Source organism: Mytilus edulis, chromosome 6 (genome assembly GCF_963676685.1).
Source record: "Mytilus edulis chromosome 6, xbMytEdul2.2, whole genome shotgun sequence".
Lineage (NCBI taxonomy): Eukaryota > Metazoa > Mollusca > Bivalvia > Mytilida > Mytilidae > Mytilus > Mytilus edulis.
The window spans coordinates 78,709,703-78,725,623 of record NC_092349.1 but is presented as its reverse complement, the minus strand read 5'-3'; the positions used below and the strand labels follow the sequence as shown (position 1 = coordinate 78,725,623).

The 15,921-nt window shown below is 33.1% G+C and overlaps 1 protein-coding gene across 1 annotated transcript; it reads right to left on the bottom strand.

Annotated features, from left to right (window-relative positions):
* Positions 1–3,335: 3,335 nt before the first annotated feature.
* LOC139528524 (uncharacterized) lies at positions 3,336–7,985 on the bottom strand. Its single transcript, XM_071324546.1, has 4 exons — positions 7,898–7,985; positions 7,074–7,193; positions 5,725–6,079; positions 3,336–4,792 (listed from the first exon to the last, which is right to left on the bottom strand). The coding sequence occupies exons 2-4, from the start codon at positions 7,168–7,170 to the stop codon at positions 4,297–4,299; spliced, it is 948 nt and encodes a 315-aa protein (XP_071180647.1). The 5' UTR covers positions 7,171–7,193; positions 7,898–7,985; the 3' UTR covers positions 3,336–4,296.
* Between the last annotated feature and the right edge of the window lie 7,936 nt (positions 7,986–15,921).

Sequence of the window (15,921 nt, the reverse complement as noted above, 5' to 3'; positions counted from 1 at the left end):
TGAACAGTTTCGACAGGATGTTGGATCACGAAGGGATGCCCGTACTCCAGTAAAAACCAGGTAAATCATATTTCAATTGTCGAAGTTCGTATAAGGGCTCAAACTGCACAAGATGCATGCATCCATGAATTTTGAAATACATGTCACACATTTGACCTCTCAAAGAACGGAGGTTCATTGAAGCCAGACAACAGTATTCTTGAAAGAGGTCCCTGCATGGTAATTAAGGGTCCGGATCCTATTAGTATTATGAAGTATCATAGAAATATAATTCAAAGTAAAAGAGCACTTTTGTAAACAGAAACATATGTTTTAGAGTGCATCATTGGTATTATACGTGCAAAGTATCAGTCATACTTCTTGTCTTCTTTATTTTTATGAATATAATACAAAATTTTTGAGTTATAAAAAACTAAGGGGATGTAGTATGATTGACAATGAAAAAACTATCCACCAAAGTTCAAATGAAGTGGACGCAAGCAATATTATATGTAGCCGAGCGGCCGTTAACGATGAGAAAAATCCATATTGTATTGTCAATTGCGGAAACATTCAAATGGATGACAAGCATACCACTGCGTATATAGAAATCAAACAGATTGGTTTTTTTGTTTTGTCTTAATTATTTAATTGGTTAACCCTTACCATCTGTGACCGTCACATGACGGGCTTACCCAAATCACCGTTATTTGGCTCTAATGGCTCTCCATACTTTTAGAGGTCAACTTTATGATACTTATTTCGAAATTTATGCATGTCCCCTCAACCTGAGGCTATCTAGTGTTAGTGTCATGTTTCTCATCTTTAAAATGCATTTTGAGCTCAAATACGAACTTGGAAAATTGAAATCGGATAAAACTGGGTTTTCTGGGGGATGGACTTCCCTTCGGTGTCTTACACATGAAGTTCGTAAGCGGAAGAAGGGATCCCGTAGACCGCCCTACGTCACGATTCATGAATTATGCATATTCTATGTATAGGCTATTTATAAACGATTCTAAAAATAGAATATTCTCAACATGTACAACTATTAAAAAAAACCGATTCAAAATCATTAACTTTCATGTAACACGGTGAATTTGCTTTTAAATTATTTATTTTTTTATCACATGAAAAAAAGGAAAATGTACCGCATTACAGTAGCATATATCATAGTACAAATATATATACAGATTCCTTTTTAAAATACACACGATCCATTTCATATAGATATGATAAACAGTAGGACTTAGTGCCTTAATTATGTTGTAAAGACCTGCAAATGTCACATGCACGTGGTCCCGTGGCTTTGGATATATACTATGGAGTTAATAATATTTTTATTATCCGTTTAAAAGAGTATTTTATGTAGGCAAATTGAAAAAAGATGTAGCTTACACGTACTTAAGGCTTTACAGGAGTGTGAGAGGGTGTTTAAACTGGTCTGCGTTTAAAGAAACGAATCTTTAATGTGACCCCCTGTTGTCTGACCATTCTACTATTGTCATTGTAGGTTGTTTCTCTCCGTAAAATATCCAGTATTGTCAAAATTTCAATAACCGCCGGGAAACAGACCTGTCTCATTGGGGTCTAAGCGTGACGCAGGATTGCCGATTTTTCGTAAGCGTGACACGTGAAAGTCAAATTATTGTGCCGTGAAAATGGGAAATGAAGTCTAGCGGGACATAAAACAGTAAGCGGGATCTGGGATCAGAACCCCCCATGCAATGAGACCCCCTAAAACGTTCGATTTGTTTCGCTAAAATGTTCTATCAATGCGCTAAAATGTCCTCCGCCGCAATATTCCTAATGTCATAACAAACAACCCTCTTGTCAACAGCTTTTATGATTGTTGCAGGAGGGTGGACAAACCCGAGATCTAATATAGATATAAAGTACTATTTCCCTTTGAAGTACCAAAAACATGAGTGAAGTCCGGTTTTCAGGATCACTTGCTTCACACGGCGGATCCAGCCATTTTAAAAAGGGGGTTCGCAACCCAGAGTAAAGGGGGGGGGGGTTCCAACTATATGCTCCTATTCAAATACATTGATCGGCCAAAAAAAAGGGGGGTTCCAACCCCCGGAACCCACCCCCCCTTTGGATCCGCCACTGCACAGTGACACCGTTGTCGATGCAAATACATAATAGAATGAAATTCAAAACAGTGTGGCTGTGGCCATTGATTGACACATTAAATTCATCCATTGACTGGGACAATTTACGTGAACGTGTGTCTATAACGACCACTGTTCACGACGTACCTACGATAGACATTTAAACTGTGGGAAAAATTAATCAGGAATAAGCTTTATCTTTTGATTTATACAATTGATATAAATCAAAACATCGTGTTATTCCTGATTATTTTTTCGAATTACTTTATTAAGGTGTTGAGGACCTTTGGTGACCTCATAGTTTAAGTGTCTTTAAAAAGTACATAGTGAGCAGTGGTCGTTACATACAAACGTTCATCTAAATTGTCCCAGTCAATGGATGAATTTAATGTGTCAATCAATGGCCACAGCCACACTGTTTTGAATTTCATTCTACTTAGAAAAACACTTTTTGGTTAGTTGGAAGAATGGCTTAATACAAATTTGAGACAAGACACTGAAATCATAAAAACTGTCCACAACAGAAGCCAAAAACACGCATTAACTGATACATGGATTAATCAAATCTATTAGTTAACCTTTGATTAAAACTATAATTAGTTAATATAAAGATATGGTATGATATCGATACCAGTGAGACAAATCTGCACCTGATATTCATTTTCAAAAACACACATCAAAATTTAACCTCCCAATAATGATGCAGTACTTATTCCACCTCCATCAACACTTCAAAATACACACACATATTGCATTAAAAATCGTAAACGGAATAAAGGGGATACATCTCGAGATTGCGAAAACCCATCGGTTCGGCACCCTATTCACCCGAAAGTTCAAGAAATCAAACATAACAAGTAAGAGTCCGACATTGTATTAATAAAAACTCTATGCTAAAGTGTTCTGGATTGATGTGATGTCTGAACAAGTCTTGGTATCAATAAAAAAAATTTAAGAAACAAGTTATTAAGTACGATGAATTAGCAAACGCACTAGAGTCATATCAACATTTGCATACACATTTTCGCTCTGGAAGAGTATCCGTCAGCTTTTAACGGATTGTGATCCTATAAATTCACCTAATACGTACATGTCCCTCTATCGTACATCTTATTCTCTTCAAGAACGATTTTTTGATTGGTTTGCTGTCTCAATGACGTAGCCCAACAAGACATACACGTAGTTGTTGAATAAGAGTACTAGACATTATGAGACAGAGACACATCGACACAAAAAAAACAAAAGACAATCTTTAATAAACCAAGAAGAGTTATAAAGCAACAGTTATTAACAATCATTCATTTGTAAATTAATAGGAATAATTTTGAATCATATAGTTACCAATAAGAAATAGCGGATTGATTTAAAATTTAAACAAAAATACAAATGGACATTTAAATCTGCAAATAAAATATTAAAAATAATAAAACATACTTTATTTTATAACTCAGTCTATATGCATGGATATTTTCGGTTTAACATCTTAAACTTTGATAAATGCAAGTTTCGTTCGAATTAATTGTAATAAACTACTAGCATCGTGCATGATGTTGAATACAAGATTTACAGTTACCATCAACCCCGAAACTACTTTGTTTAACTAACAAACCAGTCTATCGCAGCCTTAGATATTTTACGTCCTTGAGTTTCATGAATGCCCACAGTCCACTTAGATTCGTCTATTTTCCCAGTAGTTGAAGCGATTAGAAAGTTCCAGTACGGGTTAGAGGTAAAAGATACGTTGAATGGACCATTTTTCTTATAACCTATTGATCGAATATGTTGTGCTCCGACGTCTTTTTCATCTTTATTTATGCCAATATTATCTGCATTCAGTACAGATACATGATGACTTTGAGGATGTGACGCGGACTTCACAGTGAATCGCACCATTTTACCAGCTTTAACTTCCTGTATTAATGTTGTCTTTGAACCATGTATGGACTTTCCTGATGCACTGTTAGAGAAGACATGTTTCCAGGGTCTTGTATCAATAAACCATTTAATTCGCAGTCTGTAGTTGGTTTTCCCGCGACTTGTATGTGATCCTATATTGTATCGAACTGTTTCTACAGCTCCCGTCGTAGCAACATTTTCCCAGTACCAGTAAGCATCTGAATGGAATGTCTTGCCACTATTTGACACATGTCCTAAAACCTGCGCTGTCACGTGACCATTTCTGATAATCAGTTCATCAGCTTCAATGAGGTAACCTGAGTGATAATGTAGTCTTACTCGCTTTCCGTAAATAATCTAAAGAACCATCGATCGATTCACCATGTTCGTCGTGTTCATATGCCAAAGACCAACATGTGTCGGCCAACCATATCATTGGTAACTTGTCGGTAGTATGACCTCGATCTTTATGTTCACCTATGCTCCATCTTGAAATATCACGCGATCCGTCTGTTGACCAAATTGTAAACCACCAATAAACATTCTTCTGAAACTCAATGTAATTAGAAACGCTAGTTTGGCTTATATGCCAAAGATGAGTACCAGATACAAACGATTTTTTCTTGTTGTAATGTAAATTTGTGAACTCGACAGCATAACTTCTTCTAGCATCTACTCCATAAATCTCTGCACCATGCCTGATAACATTTATTAAGTTGTTTACATTACCACAGTATGGGAACCCACTCTCGGTAGTACACAGCACTGGTTTCGCTAGAGTCGAGTCACAGCCTAAATGCCTAAAACACAAAGACGAAAATTGACTTGCTAAAATTGGTATTTAGACTTTTTATAAATATATGCCATGTGTGTTTGCATTGCCTGATTATTATTTTATATCGAACTATAAAAGAACAGAAAGAACAGAAAGTTTATTATGAAAACAAGGAGATGATTGGAATGATTGCCAATGAGACAACTATCCACCAAAGTTCAAATGAAAATGAATGCCACCATACGGCCTTCAACACTGGAAAACAAATCCATTCCGTATATGGTCGACAATAAAAGGCCCCGACATAAAAATATGAAACAATTTAATTGAGAAAACTAAAATGTTTCAGTCATTCTCATTAGAATATATATAAAACATGGAAAATATGTATAGTCGCCAATGAGAAAACTACTAAACAGAGTTCAAATGGCAATATAGAACTAAAAAATAAAAATATAAAGAAACAACAAGAAAACAATAAAACAAATCAACAAAAAAATCACCCACAAGTCTAGAAAACATCTGGAATAGTAATTTTAGTTATTTTTTTTTCATTTTAAAGTGTATTACGCAATTAATTTATGTAATAATTTATCATTAATCTTTTATATACTTTAGGAGCCTAGAGCTGGCCTTTGTTAGTCTTGTATGATTTTTTATTTTAGGTTCTTTTGTGTATTTCGGAGTTTAGTATGGCGTCCATTACCACTGAACTAGTATATATTTTTGTTTAGGGGTAAGCTGAAGCACGCCTCCTGGCGTGTGATTTTCTTCCTGCAATGAAGACCCATTGTTGGCATTCGGCTGTTATCTGCACTTTGGTCGGGTTGTTGTCTCTTTAACACATTCCCCACTTCCATTCTCAATTTTATGTCTACATGTTAGATGCATAACTTTGTTATATGATTTCTTACTAATTCGTATATTGTTCATATACTGGTATATAACCTACAGTACCTTACAAACCATTTTATGTTGTATTTAACTTTACTTTCCGACGGCGATTGATGGACTCCCACGTACCAACGGGACATGTGTACATTGCCTGTGGTACACACATTAAGGAACCACCAATATGCCTTGGTTTGGTGTGAATCAAATCCCCCTTTACTGATATGAAAAAGTGCTTGTGCGCAAATTTCACCGTTCAAAGAATAGACGTTTTGTGTATCAGTTGAATAAAGCTCGTCTAATATAATTCGAATCTTTGAACCAGAAACTACAGCATGGCGAAGATCCTCTTTACTACCAGATACAACTTTTCCATTCTTGTCTCCCTCCAAAACCTTCAGCCATTTACTGTCACATGACACTATAAATATTAAAAAAAAATAGTAAATACAAAAACATGAAGGTCTCTTTTACTGAATCCATTTTATTTTAGAATTAAAAACTTGCATATAGTTTAACCTATCGTATCAAAAATCTTACTACAGCATTTATTTCGATTGTAAAGACATAATCCACAAAATGCAGGGAAAAAGTCAATGTGTGCATGTATTAGCTTTAATGGAAACATATTTTTTGACTGAGATTTTCGCTTTGATGCAAACATTAGAGTCAAGTAGTTTAATAGCTCTTGCTCATCGAACAGGACAGTGTCTTATCTTTTAAGTACTGTATATTGTTTCTGATGAATTTAGAAAAGTCTTCTTTTTATTGTGAAAAATGCCATTTAAAACATGATTCTGTGGTTGCTTTCAATTTATTATTATCCATGTCATTTTGACATCACATGTTAGCCATGGCTAAGTTCATTAAAAAAATAAACCTTATCACTTAAAAAACCGGCGATTCTTTCAAAAACAGTTATCAAGAAAATTTTGTAACTATTGTTTGCTTTTATAAGAGCAGTGTCCATTCATATGCAGACTGTGACATCGTGGTTTAATGATACACAGACACAATAAGAAACAAAGTATTTGTTCGTTTTTTCTCAACCTAGCAGACCTATTTTTTTTTATCTTGACCTTAAAGTACTAATCATGCTAATGTACCAACTTCATATACTTCAAGCTTACACACCGCAAAAGAAGAGTAATGGTACAATTTACATGCAACAGACAAGCCAGTCACATTTAGCTCTAAGATTTTCACCTTAAGTTTTCATAAAAAATGTATTATTCATATACTAAACTATAGCAGCGAACGTTTTACGGATTTTCTTCAAAACATCAGTTAATTCATCGGATTATTCTACAATATAAACCAAAAGGGAAATAACTCAAGTTACTTCAATCAAAAACTGTACAAAAACAGTAATATGAAAGTTGAAGGGTGTGATTAAAAATACTATAGATGCTTACATTTATTACCCTTTGTCGGACCAAATTGATAAGATTTCACTTCTTCTGTAACTATTGTCACCAATACAATCAGTTGAAAATAGACTTTCATTTCCATAGATTGTAACCGTTGATAAGATTCTACAAATAAAAATGTATTGTGTATAGTAATGATAATATGTTTATATTATATTAATCCAAAATTCTATTGAAAATGACATGCACTTTCTTCTGGAATGGATTATGCCCTCTTTACAATAACCTCAGAAGTGATTTGACTGACTATATAAGAAAAATACCTTAGTTTAGTTAATTCAAACAGAACTGATCTTTTTACATGGATCATGAGTAATGAAGATCGCAGGTTTTTTTTTATCTATTTTATGTGCATACCCTGATAAAGGCATGAAACTCAGAAAATCAGAAAATTAGTTAAAAACTTTAATTATAGATAGCAGAATTATCTCCCCTTGACCACTGACCCTTTCCTCATGTATTTGAACTTTTATTTTATGTTTCTTTAATAACTCTGTAATATGTATGTCATGTTGTTTTTAATGTTATGCTCTTAATAATAATTCTTTATTTGCAAAACAAACAAAAACCAATTTTGGTTATGGCAAATACAAAACAAACATAATGAACACTCGACAAAATTATAATAGATAAAAACAGTTCCTTAGTTGTAATGGGCCGTTTTATTTGGGAAATAGAAATATTGTATTGTATTGTATTGTATATAATGTTATACTGAAAGATATAGTATTTTAATATTTCTATTATGATACAAAATTACCTAAAGGCGAGACATACAGTTTTCGTAATACTAAAAAAAAAGTACTTACCGTATACTTCAAATAACTGTACTCGGTCTGAACTGTTAATTACAATAGTTTAAACATGTTTCATGTATTGACATTCTACTCAAATTACACTGTTTTCTTAGAAATAATACACGTGTTTTTCCTTGAAATTCTAAAAAAAATTAAAAAATTGTAAACTAATATCCGAATATTAAAACATATTTGTATTGATGTTTGTTTTTTTTTTTATTAAAATAAGCGATTTTGCTTTTCAATATTTAATTAGCTGGCTTTCACCAAGTAATTTTTACTCTTTATTTCACCTGATGAAATACATGCACATTTTATTTTGCGATTAATATTTCGTATAACTATTATAACTATTTTATTGAGGTAGATGTGTTTTGCTTACGTTAGTTGCACGCGGAATATTTTGGTAAATAAAATAGAATCCCACCATTAATTATATTTGTTGACCACTGTCCTCTGTAAGCTAGGGATGCGCATTCAAACATATTTAATTAAGACACACTGACGGGGTTCGATCATTGTTTAAGGCAACATGATTACCTTCCAGTAACTGTTCAATTATTTGTCATATATTTTCCACTAAAATGACGAGGTCCGATTTGTTAGCCGGCATGACGTTATGACTGATCTAAGAGTTCATCTTTGACAGTAAGATTGTTTAAAAATTGTCTACATCATAATTTCTTTTTATTAATAATTAACAAGTTCAAGGTCGAGTCTGGTACCGAAACCAACATTATATGCCACCTGTTATACCTTCTCTAATTCTTTCAGTGGTTGTCTGCATCTATGATTCACTGTTTCGTAATTAGTTAAACAAGAATGTGTTCATAGTACACGGATGTCCCATCCGTGAACTATCATTTTCTATGTTCAGTGGACCGTGAAAATGGGGGAAATCTCTAATTTGGCATTGCAATAAGAACGATCATTTCATAAGAAACATGTGTACTAAGTTTCAAGTTGATTAAACTTCAACTTCATCAAAAACTACCTCGACCAAATTTTTTTTAACCTGAAGCGGGTCATACGGACGGACGAACGGATGAATGGACGTACGAACGAACGGACGGACGCACAGACCAGAAAACATAATGCGCAGAAAAGGCGCATAATAAAGTTGTTTTAGACTTAGATGTATGATATCTTTTATTAGTTGTTATTGGTTTTTAATTGGCTGTCAGTAATTGCAAGTACTCTCAGATCTGTAATGAGTCAGTACCTGTATTTTTCTTTACGTCCTTTGTAGATCAGTGATTTCTGACTAGAAGTATACATAACTTTCCATCCACTATCAAGTTAAATATAGTCCATCACCAACTACATATTATACATTTATAAACATAATGTACAGTCTTAAACATCATGTACATTCTTAAACACACATTGTCTATGTACAGGATACAAAAGGTTCCAACTGGTGCCTTTAATATGGCTGAGTATAGGATGTGTGAGCGGTCTATTCTTCTCCTTAACCTGAGACAATGGAATAATAGCACAGTACAAACTGTGAAAACGGGTTGAAAAGGGTTTGCTTCATCATATCGATACTATGCATAAAAGAATAATAATAAAAAAAAACACCACATAGTGCACCAAACTTTGAGCATTCACACTTACTGAAATGTAATTGAAACTTCAGATTAGTCAAAATGTGAGTTCATTCACAGCCTTCACGGACATAGGATAATAAGTAAACGATTTGGCTTGTAAAAATATCTAATTGTACAATGAAATCAGAATGTCCTACTTTTTTGAAATTAGAGAATACGTTTATTAGATGAGAACATTTGTGTACATCCTACTATTTTGGATCTCCCGAGTTCTCTATACGTTATGTGAAGCTCGTATTTCTCAATCTATAGTTTACAAGTATTTTCAGATTATAAGATTTCACTAAAGTTAAAAAGGTTCGATAATTGAATTTTCAAGTACTCTTCAACTGACACCATCGAATTAAGTTTTGTTTGACAATAATATCGTTCAAACTTAATGACCAAACAACATAACGTCTAAATAAAATTTTTATAACGCGTGCATACATAGGTTTGGCAGGTATGGTGAATGATTCAATTTGATTTCGAATACCACCTATAAAGAAAACATAAACTTTCTATTTAGGTGTGTTAGCATATCTGTAGTACCTAGTTTCCATATTAAATCTCCTTTATTTGCAAGTATTTGTATTTGAGTCAAGAACAATTTTAAACACACTTAATCAAATAGATTGTTTTTAATTTATTGAGAGAAAAAACAGCTATCAAATGAACAGTATGAATTTATAAAATAAAGTGAATGAAATTATTTTATTATACAATAAACCACATAAACGGTTTATATAGAAGAAAAACTATATATATATATACACGAACTGATATGTACTGTTATATCAAAAACGTTTAAGAAATTATTTCAAAATTGTAAAAGAAATATGTTTAATTAAAAATAAACAAATTCTAATTTTCAAATGGGATGTCCATAACTGCTACCTTAAAACACAATTTAGTCATGTGACTTATAATTGCTTTTAAGCTTGACTGTCAGTGTCCTGCTGCAGTGAGAGTTAAATCACTTCTCAATTTTTTTTATAGGATTAATAGCCATAAAAATTAGAAGATGTGGTATAATTGCCAATGGGACAACTCCTATGTATTCATTGTATTTCGCATGGTTCCGTAATTGTTTGACTATCAATTTTTATTGCGGTTTCGGCAGATACATGTTTAATTTTTCTTCTGTATGTGCTACGTTAGTTAAAACAAGTTGCTTTCTTTAAAAAAAAGAAAAGCAATACATGAACCTAAGACTGCTGACTGCCGGGTCACCAAACGATTGTTGCTGAAATTGTGTATTGCTTTTGAATTGAAATAATTGACTGTGAAAAGAAGAAGCCAGCTGAAAGTATATATTTACAGCTTCTATTTGAATAGTTATTTTAAAGCTCGACTATCATATTTATTACTTGGTAATGTAAATATTTTTCCAATTATAACCCTTTGGCAAATCCCAATTTCTACTAACCGGATGACTTATGCAAATTGCACAACCTATCGCAATATACATTTTTGGCACTCAGTTTGCTTTATTATCTGGAATTCTGGATGCATTTATTTTATCTATCATATCTTTATATTTTGTTTCCTACATGAATGCCTTTATATTCTTAACTCGTATTTGAAGCTGTCTTTACTCATGGTAGATGTTGTATGTGGTGAAACCTGTGGCATGCAATTGATTGGGACCTCTTATGAAGAGACTTATTTTGGTCTCATAAAATATCTCAAATTTTAAGGATTTCCTGATTTTACTTAAATCAAATCAAACATTCTACAGGGTTACTTAGTTTTGCAGAAGAATTTCTTAATTCAGAAGTTTATGAATACCTGTACACACTTTTAAAATTACCAATTTATATTAAAAGGTATGGAGATATAAAAAGATACCAGAATTAAAATGATGTAGGCCAGACACGAGTTACGTCTACAAAAAAGCATCAGTGACGCTCGAATGAAAAAAGTTAAAAGGCTAAAAAAAATTACAAAGTTACGGAATCTATTCCTTGGGTAGACAATCCTTAGCTTTTCGAAAAGGTCAAAGTCTATAATAGGACAGTGACTCAAAATAGAAAAAAAAGAAAACAACTCGATGTCAGAATACCGTTAGTAATGATGAAAGTCACATGTAAAGCTCTTTCTGCCGTGTCCTGAATTTAGATAACAAAAACGAAAATAAGCTTTCACGAGTGAATTTAATTGTATTGCATGCAAATAGTATTTTAGCGCACGAAATAGTAAATAGAAAGCATCTCACTGATACTCAGGAAAAGAATACGCATTTGCGTCAGCACATATCTTAATCTAATAGTTGAATTCGAATGTCGAACGGCCTTCATTAAATGTTTTGACCCCGGATTCATTGACATTTTATCCGGAATTTTTGAGAACGCAAACCGATAGTGTAGCTTTTGAAATGTGATCTGTAATGTGAATGAATCAAGACTTGTAGGATAGTTGGTCAACACAATGAATACATTTTTTTATTTAAAAAAAACCAAAGCAGAGTATCTTGTCATATAAAATACTTGTTTCTTAATTGCAACTCTGAAAATATTCTGATTTCAATCATTGTTAGTTTCTTCAGAAACATAAATACAGTATATATTTTGTATATATTTCTTTGATTCCTCTTGAAATAAATACTTTTGATAAGAATATTATCTTTCTGTTTTCCGATCTAATATTAATATTTTAACCAGAATGTTCTCTCCCGTACGTCTGTGATGAAATACACAGTATCCCGTAGTTAAATCTTCAAACATAATTAGTTTACATGTTATCGAGACAGCAGACAATACCACGTTATAATTGACCCAGATACACACAGTGTACAGTAGTCATTTTAAAACAAATGTAATTGCGTCATCAAGGGCCATCAAGGGACCATATCAAAGACGTAGATAACAACCTGTTAAGACCTGTATAAATGACAGAAAACTTTCGAGACGTTCCGAGAATTTTATTCTGACTTCCGGCCGAGAAATATCGAGTGGCCCATAGACACATCCAAAACTCGCCAATATATAAGCATGAACCCCTCAGGGTCTAGCAATAAGGTATGGTTGCAATTGCCAGATGGGAACAACGTACGTAGATGTTAGCAAATATTCAAAGCTTGGACATGGATTACATGAGAAATGACACTGTAGTTATTGCAGGCATGCTGTGAATTAAACATGTATCTTATATCACATGAGTCAACAATATTGTATAATCATTACCGCAGCATACTGTTAGTCGGAAACCAGGCAATCAAATATGTTAAACGGATTAGATTAAAAGAAACATATAATGAATTGAAAAGCTGGGATATTTACTGATTACATAATACACCTTTAAGAATAACCCCATTTTATCACGTTTATCCTGATTACTAGTACTCATTACTGTGAACTTAAGTTCAAAACAATAACAAACAAATAAATAAAGTTACGTAGCAACCAATGCTCGACTTCAAACAGGAAAAGGTTAACATTTATAAAAACTGTAGATGAGCAAATTGTTTGACAAGACGTGAACGATTTTGTTTTATTAGCTGAATATGAAAAAGGACCGTTCAATCATTTTATATCTACCATATATCACTTTTGTACTAAGAATAATCAATATCTCCTTTAGCCAGGATGAAAGGTTTTCTGTGTGGAAGAGTTTATTTTTCGTTTCGACGAAACTGCAATTTTTGTGTATGTGAAAGAAGGAACATAACATAATACTCTGTTCAAATACAAATCCTTCTGCTGACTCATTGACATATGCCCTACATTTCATTTTATTCATTGACATATGCCCTACATTTCATTTTATTCATTGACATATGCCCTACATTTCATTTTATTCATTGACATATGCCCTACATTTCATTTTATTCATTGACATATGCCCTACATTTCATTTTAGTCATTGACATATGTATGCCCTACATTTCGTTTTATTCATTGTCATATGCCCTACTTCCATTTTAATCATTGACATGCCCTACATTTCATTTTAGTCATTGACATATGCCCTACATTTCATTTTAGTCATATATATACAAATGTTTATTGCATCTGTCAAATTATCAACAAAATACAAAAATGAATTAAGTGGGTTGTCTGCTGTACCCTTTTTTTTGACATTTTTACTTATTATGTCTACTTATTTGTTTTGCTCCCACATCGTTGTCAATATAAATGAATTTTATACGACTGTCATACAAATGAGGGATTAAGCCACCTATAAAACCAGGTTTAATTCACCATTTTCTACATTAGAAAATGCCTGTACCAAGTCATGATCGAATATGACATCCATCCGTTTGATGTGTTTGAGTTTTTGATTTTGCCTTTTGATTAGGGACTTTCCGTTTTGAATTCTTCTCCATAAATATGAGTCATCCTGTTTCAATTATTGTCCGCGCTCGACTTTTTTAAAGGGGTTATGTCCCTTGGAAATATCAATTATGTCTTTCAAAAATACATTGTAAGCGCTTTAATGTGTACACATTTTGCCATTTTCTTTTTATGATTGTCATATCTAAGAACTCTGTTCTTTTATTAGATATGAACCATCATAGATCGTCTTCTATTTTTTATAAACATTTTGATTATGTATACTCAGTCAAACCATAAAATTTATGTGCAACGAATATTTTTTTGTAGATCTTAATTGTGTAGTAAGGATGTAGTTTTTATCTTTACAGGAAATAACCTATAATTTGACAAAGATAAACAATGGCAACACTGTGCATCAAATATCGAGGGTCCTAGTTACGTCTTCAACAATTGGACTTAATAGCCGGATAAAACATACATGACAAAGGAAGACAACTAGGAAGAGGGATTAGAATAAATAAGATAAATACACAGACTAAAAGTGACTCAAAATGAGGCATGATACATCGTGATACATGATCCAAACAATATATACACCTCGCCAAAAGTTGAGCAACACTTGGTAATTTTCCAGAATCGTTTTTTACTGAATTTATAAATAATCGAAATATTGATACAATGAACTAAATTTGTGTTTTTATAAGATAACATATATAATGGTAATTTAAAAGTGAAAGTTTGGACTGTTTTCATGATTGAATTTTTGACTATTTCATTTTTGGCAAATGGTTGTAAAATGGCAAAGTAAAATACAAGATAAAGTTTTAACTTATACTGACGTTTTTGAAAAATTTGCTTTGCACTATACACAAAATTCTTTTTAAAACTCGAGAGTGACAGTTTGTGAATACATTAAAGTACAATTAAGGTCACTAGCGACTGTATCCTCCACGCTTCCAAAAAAGTTCATTTACACGTCGTCTGCATGGTGCTTTGAACTAAGCTTCGTTATGTTCTAACAGGAATTATTTGCCATTCTTCAATTAAAGCTGCTCGTAATTCCTGTTAATTCTTACTACCAGGAATTCTGTTGTTGATTTTTCGAATTATCGCGATATTTTTGACACGTCATAGTCCCACCCAGAAGATAAAAGTCCATTTTGCAGTTAAATGAAAAGCATCTCCAAACCGTCTAACCCCTACCACCAAACGCTGTAGTTCCAAGAATCTACTGTTTCCTGTATTCAGTATTCCGAGGACGTCATACGCGCATGTGCTCATCAATATGATGTGTGAGAAATATTCTCTCGTCAGACCAATGGATTTGACGCCACTGTCTCAAAGTCCTATTGCGCAGACCAAGTGACCACTGACGTCGAGCTTGACGACGCCTACGAGTCAGCAATGGTCTTTTGACTGGACTACGGGCACGTAAATTGACACAATTTAGTGTACGATTAACAGTTGCATTTCATTGCACGAAACTTGCAAGGATAAAATTTGCATGTAGCTTTACAAAAAACTTTTTTTAAGATACCTAGGAATAGAATTTGTACCTGAATTCTGACCCGTCGATTAGCAATAGATTAACGAAATGTATGGAATCAAAGCAGTATCATATTTAATTTTAAAACAAAAAATAGAAGCAAAAACATTTAGGTGTTGCTTAACTTTTGGCGAGGTGTATATAATGATATTTAATATCTAGCCTTCCAACGATAGTCGGACATCTATATATATTACAAGATTTAAATCGGATGTAGTTCACAAAATAAGTGTAACAATGCTAAAGGAAGAAGTCACAGGCAAGTGACGACACCACAAATACATGTATAGTTAACTGGTATGAGGAAATTCATTGATATACCCACATATCACTACTTTTCATCATTTTACGCATTAGCGTCATGATCATGATCATCCCAGCCAAAATGTTGACCTTGTACAGTAACAAAAGTTAGATTGTAAACAAAAATTCAAATACATTGAATACAATAATTCAACTATCTTAGTCATGTTTCACACTGCAAAAAAGCAAACATATTTAGATCTTAAAAAGTACTTGTATAATACCGAATTCCAATGTGAATTCATAACGGGGGAAATTCATAAAACCATTCAAACTTCGATTGGTCGTTTTTCTGTTTTTGCTATGGCACTGTCAGTT